The 8,706-nt window shown below is 46.2% G+C and overlaps 1 protein-coding gene across 6 annotated transcripts in view; it reads right to left on the bottom strand.

Annotated features, from left to right (window-relative positions):
• Positions 1–89: 89 nt before the first annotated feature.
• wdfy3 (WD repeat and FYVE domain containing 3) overlaps positions 90–8,706 on the bottom strand; it is a 42,081-nt gene continuing 33,464 nt past the window's right edge. For all 6 annotated transcript variants that reach the window (XM_086110866.1, XM_086110863.1, XM_086110865.1 and 3 more), the window contains 18 exons: positions 8,631–8,685; positions 8,432–8,551; positions 8,243–8,360; positions 8,043–8,149; positions 7,818–7,971; positions 7,657–7,748; positions 7,314–7,526; positions 6,534–6,675; positions 6,310–6,464; positions 5,991–6,149; positions 5,732–5,911; positions 5,341–5,523; positions 5,098–5,191; positions 4,855–4,998; positions 4,152–4,391; positions 3,709–3,820; positions 3,182–3,379; positions 90–2,362 (listed from right to left, as the gene is read on the bottom strand). In XM_086110866.1, coding sequence (XP_085966992.1) covers positions 2,239–2,362; positions 3,182–3,379; positions 3,709–3,820; positions 4,152–4,391; positions 4,855–4,998; positions 5,098–5,191; positions 5,341–5,523; positions 5,732–5,911; positions 5,991–6,149; positions 6,310–6,464; positions 6,534–6,675; positions 7,314–7,526; positions 7,657–7,748; positions 7,818–7,971; positions 8,043–8,149; positions 8,243–8,360; positions 8,432–8,551; positions 8,631–8,685 — 2,590 coding nt within the window. In that variant the 3' untranslated portion in view covers positions 90–2,238. The remainder of the gene's footprint in view (positions 2,363–3,181; positions 3,380–3,708; positions 3,821–4,151; positions 4,392–4,854; positions 4,999–5,097; positions 5,192–5,340; positions 5,524–5,731; positions 5,912–5,990; positions 6,150–6,309; positions 6,465–6,533; positions 6,676–7,313; positions 7,527–7,656; positions 7,749–7,817; positions 7,972–8,042; positions 8,150–8,242; positions 8,361–8,431; positions 8,552–8,630; positions 8,686–8,706) is intronic.

Genomic DNA, 8,706 nt, shown 5'->3' with positions numbered 1-8,706 from the left:
CTTTGAAACTACGTTGCTTAAAAAGTGATGCGTATTTTTTTTTCTTGAACATTTGGACTTTTTGTTGAAAAATGTAAATGAACGAGACATTTGGTGGTAAACAGCAATTATTTATTGAAAGGCTAAAGAATAAGTATCAGCTCTATTGCATTATTGTAACATCTTGTTTCCATGATGACAGGGGAGTAAGATTTGTTCTTGTTTTTACATGATTTGTGGTGTGTGAATACAAACACACAAGAAGAAACATTCATGTAGCACGGATTGCACAGCAGAAACTCGCAAAGTGTTCGAATAGCAGAAGCCTCACAAGCCGCACGCTACCGTCTTTTTTTTTTTTCGTTTTCCAGCGGGCCAGGGGGTAAGTCCTTGTGAGTGTCAAGTGTCGGGCCCAGCCCACCAAAAAGTGTCTTTTCCTTGCAAAAATGTGACACACACACACGCACACACACACAATAATAGACGACAATGGCGACAGGAAAGTCTCGTTGTATGCAATGTTCATGCAACAATCTTTCTTTAAAAAAAAAAAAAACAGTCATTGCATAAATACTTTGTACAGTGAAATGTCATCAGGGACTGCGCAAATATTTCATATAAAAACAAAAAAGTCAACAACAAAAAAAATAAAGATTTTGTACACTGCTGATTGACAAGGACGCCTAATGCTATGACATCATCAAAAATGGCCACCGCCACCGTGTTTGTGAACCTGGTCATTTCGTCTTGCCAATCAAAACTATGAGGTGACCACCGCATCTTGTGTTGGATGGGGTGAAACCATCAATCTGCTTTTTGTGCTGAGAAACACGATTTAAAAAGAGGCTCAAGTGTGCACTGTGATCTGGCGACACCTTGAATTCTTTTTTTCAAAACATTTGAATCGTATGAGATTACAGTGAGATTTTTCAGAGGAAAACAAGTTGTGATATTACAAGATTAAAATTTGCCTAGAATAGAATTGTAACATTCCAAGATGAATTCTATTTTTCTTGAATCAAAATCGGCATGTCACAATGAGATCAAAGCCACATTTTTCAACAAACGTGGAAGCTCGATTTTTCCAAGTTATGTTTAAAAAAAAAAGCGAATACAAATAGAAGACATTTTGAGAGCAAAAAAAAAAAAAGACTCGTGACATGATTCGTTGTAAGATGAATACAGATAATTGGGAATTTCTCCATCGTGAGACAAATAAAGGTTTTCTTATCTTCGAAAGAACAATCTGAGTTTCTACTGCTAAAATCCAAACTTTTGTTTTTTTGGGGGGGGGGGGGGGATTGATCTATTTTTCGCTAATACTTTATTCTTGTACAGTACGGATGTTTTGTTCTCACTGTCCTTTTGTGTCATTCTAGTCACTGATGGTGTTGTGGTCCACTGGCCTGACTCGTGTGCGTACAGCGTTGGATGGCACACCAGCTCGGTGACGGCGCAGATGTGGGTGTGAATGGTGGTTCGTCTCGCTATGTTCCCTTACGGCTGGCGACCAGTTTAGGGTGGAGCCCGCCCTGCGACCCTCTTATAAATGCTGTTGAAAATGGATGGATGGATGGAATCTTTCGTTGATTTTTTTGGCACTCACAGTTTGCAGCAACCAGGTTCCAAGCATGCAACCAACCCCTCGCAAAAAAAAAAAAAAAAAAAAAGATTAAAATGATAAAACCTAATGAATGACGTGTTTAAATGTGTGGTCATTCCTTCTGTTTGCAACCTAAACAACATGTTTGTTTTGAACCATGACGAGATAATGATGATGATGATGATGGCAATGAGAATCCTGCCCGTGGGCCCGGTCAACAAATTATATTTTTATATTAAAAAAAAATTTAAAAAAAATACATCGCGGAAGAAAAAAAATCCCTTTTGGTAGAAAATCCTGTACACTAACTCAAGACTGACCAGACCTGATTAATATTAAAGTTATTTCAACAGATAAGATATGAGACTCCAACATGTCCGTCCAGTCTTTTCAGGAAGCAGCAAGTCAACAATTTTTGGAAAAAAAAAAAAAAAAAAAGAAAAGAAAAAAATGGTGGACACAATTTTTGCATAACGAGTGACATTATTATTCATGGGTGACATTCATATCTCTTTAACGTCCGCCTGCTCGCTGCTATGTTACATTTGACCTTGTTTTTTTTTTTGTTGTTCAAAAGGCCGTGGATACATGTATGTACACTATAGACACCTTGAGGAGGAGGATGATGAGGATGAGGATTGGGGGCGGGCGCGCGCTCAGTTCTTGTGCTCGTCGCCGGCGGCCGTGCGCTCGTGCTGCAGGTTGCAGTAACAGTTCTGGCACACGCGCACCGGGGATGAGATCTTCAGCCGCTTGATCTCCGACTGGAAGCGACTGCACCTGCAAACAGGGAGGTCAAAACGCGTCACAAAGGGGCTGTGTGCGGGGTGAGACGGGGTGCGCAACTTTCTTTCAGAACAAAAAAATGAGACTTTCTGAAAAAGGTGACCTTATTCCTTGAAAATGCCAACTTCCTTTGCCCCCCTAAGAAAAGTGACATGTCTTGCGTTCCCCTTGAAAATAAGACGTTTTTTTTTTAAATGTGCCTTTTGACATTCTCGCTCTCTCTCAAATAAAAAAAATAAACCAATCAAATGTTGTCTAGTTTTACAAAAACTGCAAGAGTTTCACACGTGTTAAAATCAACCCCCCAGCACAACCGCTTTCCAAAATGTGACTACCGGTACTTTGCTTGAAAAATAAGACTTCCCTTCAAAATAAGACATACTTTTTCCTTGAAAATTTTGACTTTTTTAATTGAAAATGTTTTTTTCCCCTCGAAAAACGGCAAATTTGTTTCAACTTTATTAAACGCTTTATTTTTTCTTGAAAAATGTGATTTGAAAATAGTACTTTTTTTAATGACTGACAAAGGAAAAAAAAATCCTTAAAAGAAATGTTTACAGTGCTTTTCTTCCTTCCTTCCTTTTTTCTCAATGTTATTTTCTCCTTGGAAAGACGACTTAATTTCCAAATCATATTTTCAGGGGTGTGCGTGCGCAAGGGCCTCGGGGTTTGCAAAAAAATAAGCCTTCCCAAAAATTGAGGGTGGCTATGACGGAGCGGGGGATATGCCAACTCATGAGGGAAAAGAAAATCCATTCAGAAAGATTATTTCAAATTTTGGGGCTTTTCCATCCGGTTTTGTGCGAAACTTACTTCTGACAAAACAGCTGCCCGCAATTGCGGCAGTGGTGGCGTCTCTCGGTGAGGGAGAATCGCACGGCGCACCCCGAGCAGCTGTCCACCACCTCGTCCTTCACCCAGTGGTCCGCGGCCGAGCGCCCCGGCTGGTCGCTCACCGACCAGCTGAAGACGCGACCGCGCCCGTCGCCCACCAGTATCTTGCTGTGGTCCCTTGTAAGGAAAGAACGAAAAAGGTGAGTAGTGGCAGATGCAAAACCATCCATGCGCTAGTACGGCTTTTTTGTCCTCATGACTAAGACACCGCTAGAACGAATGCGTCTTAGCAGCACTGTTATTTCCATTACCAGTGCACATTAGTTTTCATTGCGTCCAGTAAGAAGCCAAAAACGGATAGAGTAGTGTTAAAACAAAGACAAAACTAGTGACACCTGGTTGTTCCACGAGTGTGCCGAATTGTCTTACTGGCGAAGACAAAAAGCAGACTAGTGCATGATCTCATGGGTATGGAATGAAAGCTCAGAGACAAAACGGCGGCTCACTTGGAGATGGCGAGCGCGCTGATCTCGGCGGGGTGCGCGTTGTCCTTGCGGTCGAATGCCGTGTGCATGGTGAGTTTGCTGCGGAAGACCAGCTGTCGCTCCCACCTGTAGCCTGTCGACACATGTTAGCAAGGTCGTAGGTTAGCAATTTTGACTGACTGTTGAAGGGGCTGTGAAAGATATTTTCATATTTCCGATAACTTGAAAAAATAACAGCTATCCCGAATTTTTAGAAATCGGTTATGATTTTTCTGTGCTGTGGGAGGAAAAAGGTTGCAGCAACTCTGTTGTAGTGATGAAGGGGGTGCGCATCTTAAAATTGTTGGGAATTGTGTTTGTTGAACCTAAAATCTTCATAGCTATATAATGAATTATTTTTATTTATTTTTTGGTGGGTTGGGAACAAGCGCGCGCACACCCGACAAGTCAATAACAACACCTACCTGCCCGGAGCTGGTTGAAGGCACGCGCCTCCACAGCAGGCGGGTTCAACAGCTGATTGCTGGTGCTGCTAAGACCGTGGGGGTGCACGTGGTGGGGGTGCGCACCCTTGTGTTGGCCTTCCGAGTAATTGACAAACACGAAGCCGTCCTTCTCGTCGATGCTCAGGCTGTCGGACCAGCGGTGGGAGTCGTCCGAGCCGCTGTCCATCGACCATGACGCACCACCTCGTGTGGATGGACCTTGAGGGAAAAAAAATGCTGATGCTTAGTTTCAGGCAACTGTCGTGTGTGTACCGCTGTGAGTATGTCAAGGACCGACCCCCAGGGGGTTGGAATGTTACATATGATCTAGTAAATAGGCTTCTTTGAATTTTTGTGGGTAGAGGTGGGTTGTGGTGACAGGGAAAGGGGTGCGCCAATTCCGTTGGTGTGGTGAAGCAGGCGTGCAATTAAAACTAGCAAAGACTGCTACAAATTGAAATCAAAATAGAGGTTTTGATCATTGTTTTCTATTTTGTTTGTGTCTGTGGGATTGTGCGTGGAAACTCTAAAGGGGTGCACAACGTAAACACTTTGGAAAAGTTTGTTTTCGGAAGTGTAAACTTTCCTAAACATGGGTTGTTAGGGAAAGTGGGGGTGCACCCCCCCCAAACCCCCCCCCCCCCCCGCTAATCGCAGAGATGAGCTTTTTGCTGGGTGTTACCTCGAGGTCTGTGCACGGTGCTGCTTGGTTGGCTCCCCGGCTGACTCGATGGGTTGCGTTCCGCTTTATGTTCCTGGCTCAGACTATTTCCTGTTCCTCCTCCATCTTCTCCGTCCGATTCACTGCTGTCCTCATCACCGCCCTCTGAAGGACCAGAGGGAAAAATCACATGATACACGCTGCCAAAAGGTGAACACTTAAAAGTTTTTTTTTTGTTTTGTTTTGTTTTGTTTCCAGACTGACCGAGCTTGTCGTCTCCGCAGCAGTCTGGAACATCGGGTTCGACAGGTTCGGGAGCGGGTGTCTCTGGCACTTGGAGGAACTCCATCCTCCAGAACTACAACAACAACAGAGCGCTCATGTTTACGGAGGCACCTTGAACTACCCAAACGCAGGTGGAAAATACGATAAGGAAAGAGGAATTCCAAATTAGCTTCCGGTGTTAGCGGGGCATTTTTTTTTCATTCTGTTTTTGCACGCATTTACCCTGACGACGCCGTCCGAGTGTCCCGTGACGATGACGTTGTGCGTGTCCCACTCGTTCATCTCGGATACGCAGCAGCACGCGATGTTCTGACTGCGTCCGGTGAAGGTGTTGGCGCTAGCGATGGGGCTGCCATTGATGCTCCACACGTGGATGTACGTGCCCGCGCATGACACAATGTCACCCTGCACATGCACAACCGAGCTAGCATTAGCATGTTAGCAATAGTCACAGTTTTATGATACAAACTTTCATAACAGTTAGCGTGCAATATGCATTAGCCGTAGTGGCGGTTTGTGGATTTTAGCATTAGCCACAGTAGTGGTTTTGGGATGCAATTAAGCCCAGGCTTCTTTAAATCATGGTCTCCCCCGTATTTGTCTTTGCGCCCACCGTGAGTTCGTTGATGCAAAGCGCGGCGACGGGAGCGCGGTGTCCCCGTAGCTGCGTGATGAAGGAAAGCTTGTTGAGGTCCCACACGATGCAGGTTCTGTCCCGAGAACCGCTCACCACGATGTGGTACGCGGACGAAGCCGTCAGACACGTGACGGCGTCCGTGTGGCCAAGCAGCGCCTGCGAAGACACGCGGGAGGGAATGGGGGGTTGGGGGTATAGTATCGTGGCATCACGTTGTGAAAATCACAAGTTTTACCTGCTTGAGCGTGAGCGTCTTGGCTCGCTCTTTGGAGGTGCCCGTCTCCCAAACGCAGATGGCCGTGTTGGTACCACCTGTGATCACCAGCTTGGGGTTGGGGCAGATGGCACACAAGATCTGACCCCACTCGGACAAGCACTCGTACACCACCAACGCCTTGGGGCAAAAAACACCATGCGCCGCATATGTAAATGTTAAAAAATAATTTTTGGAGCTCCACAGCAAAGTGCCTGCTCAGATTGTGTCCCATGCTCATATATTTTTACTACTTATTCTCTCTTTATGGATACTATATGAAGAAAGACCCGCCACTGACCTTATCGGACTCGTAGTTGGCCAGGCGGCAGCTGAGGTCGGCGTAGCCCCACGCGAAGGTCTTGTTCCACGTGGGCGGAGTCAGCACTTTGTTCTGCTCCACGGCCAGGATGCCTTTGTCGGTGCACACGATCTGACCCACCGGCTCCTTCAGCTCTGAAACAAAAACAAACAATAACATTTGGAATATTTGTGTTGTTGTATCATACGCGTGAGTATGTGTACCTTTGACCGGGGCCAGCGAGGGTCTGAGGTTGTCCAGGTGGTAGAAGAAGATCTTCTCGCCGGTGGAGCTCGGCGGTATGTTGATGGGGTCACCGTTGGCTTTGCTGCGCACCCGTTTAGGTGGGTGGGGCTTCTTAAAGAGCTGCAGCACACACACACACACACACGTTTGTGACATAAACGTTGGCCAGAGCGGCAGTGTTTGGAGGTTAGCATTAGCCACCATACAGTTACTGTGGCACTATCATTCGCTAAAATTGCATTTATATTGTGGCAGCAGCGGCATTTTGCGCCATTAGTGTCAACCAGCAATGGCCTTAGCATTGAACAACACTTTAGCATTGATTACATTTCCATGACATTATCATTAGCGACAATAATGTTTTTTAGGCAGCTAGCATTAGTGGCAATAGCAATTGTCTGACACTGGCCGGATTACATTACTTTCTGTAATTTAAAATGGTACTTACTATGAGCTGCATTAGCAGTGGCCATAGCATTAGCCACGTTAGTGATAGTTCCTTATTATTAGCTACATTCTCATTTTTATTCTTTGGCTTTTGACTAAGCATGAGAGTTGATTTTTAGTTTAACTGTTTTTGTGCTTTCTACTGTCTTTGTTATTAATTGATTGTTTGAGTGTTTGTTGTTGCATATATGATCTTTGTTCTATGTACAGCACTTTGTATACAGCCGTGGTTGTTTTAAAGTGCTCGAGAAATACGGTTGAGTTAAGTTGAGTTGAGTTGAGTCATGAGGTGTTGGCATTAGCATTAACACCTGCTTCGGGATCTGCCCAAAGTTGTTGATGAAGCCGATGGTGGCGGTCTCCTTGAGAGGGTCGTTGATGTTGTAGATGTCAACTTGGCCCTCGTAGAAGAGATGGTGGAAAACGTTGACGGCCTCCACGGCAGGAGGACCTTGCTGCTTGTAGCCAAAGATCAGGTCAATCCACTCGTGGAGGTGCGCCGACACATACTCGCATTCCAGCGCCTGTACAAAAAGATGCGAGAATGAACACAGAATAATCACAGGCAAAAAAACAAACAAACAAATGTTTGCCATAGAACAGGCATCCTGAACTGTGAGGGTGCGTGAGATTGAAAATATGCTAATGGAGCACCTCTCTGTGCACCCGGATGAACTCCCGGGGGTCGCCCTTGGCCCACGGAGGCAGGATGACGTCGCCCAGCTTGGTCCCATTCTGCTTGGCGCCTATTTGCGTCAAAGAGATAGCCGTTAGCATCAATGATGCTGTTTGTTAGCATGTTAGCCACGACTGACCCAGATCAAAGTTGTTGGAGTTGAGCAGAAATTCAGGCAGGTAGAAGAACTCGGGAATGAGCTCCTTGACGTCGGCCATGTTATGCTTGGCGGCAGACAGCCAGGCCTCGCGCACGCTGTGGAACATCCTGTCGGCCAGGTCAAAATGGCCGCCCTGGGGTGTGGGGCCCGGTGTGTTAGCTTAGCAGTGTTATCTTCGGTTTTTCCAAATAAGGATTTCCTCACCTGTAGTCTAAGGAAAATCTGCGTGAAAGGCTCCATGCGCACCAGGTAGGAGGCCACGATCATGGCGGACGAGTAATGTGTGCCATAGTGATAAGCGGGGGTTTCGCCTGCATGGGGAAAAAAGTAAGGGGACGGTCTATGTGTCACTCATTCGCTCGGTGTTCATCCTGTCAATGGTTGGTGTACTTGTCAGTCATTACCATTGGGGTCCTCCCAGTCCTTGTAGCGTTTCTTGTACTGCGTCAGCCTGTCGTCCGTCTGTGCCCCCATGGGCTTGGCGAGATTGCGGAAGGTCTTGGGGTTGTTCAAGTCCAGCTCCTTCGTCACATAACAAACAGAAAACCGGAGTCAGCGTGACAGATGCCCGGCTGCGCCGCCGCATAGCACACCTCGGAGTCAAAGTCGGCCAGGATCCAGGGGAAGACCGGGTACTGCATCAAGTCATTGTAGGAACGTCCCGCCAGCGTGTTGAGGTGCATCAGATACTGGAAGTTACTGATCTCCCCTCGCTGGAAAAAAACCCAAACAAGTCAGGTCGGGACAGGACCGAGGATGAGGTTCTGACATGAGACACCAGAGGCTTCTTACCTCCCAACGCTGAGTCACTGACTTCTCACCCACCAAAGTGCTGAGGAGACCAGACCTGATGACATGACAGACACAC

This window comes from Hippocampus guttulatus, chromosome 5 (assembly GCF_054856545.1).
Source record: "Hippocampus guttulatus isolate MCC_2025c chromosome 5, RoL_Hgut_1.0, whole genome shotgun sequence".
Classification (NCBI taxonomy): Eukaryota; Metazoa; Chordata; class Actinopteri; order Syngnathiformes; family Syngnathidae; genus Hippocampus; species Hippocampus guttulatus.
The sequence above is the reverse complement of the archived record's forward strand: the minus strand, read 5'-3'. Positions and strand labels throughout refer to the sequence as shown.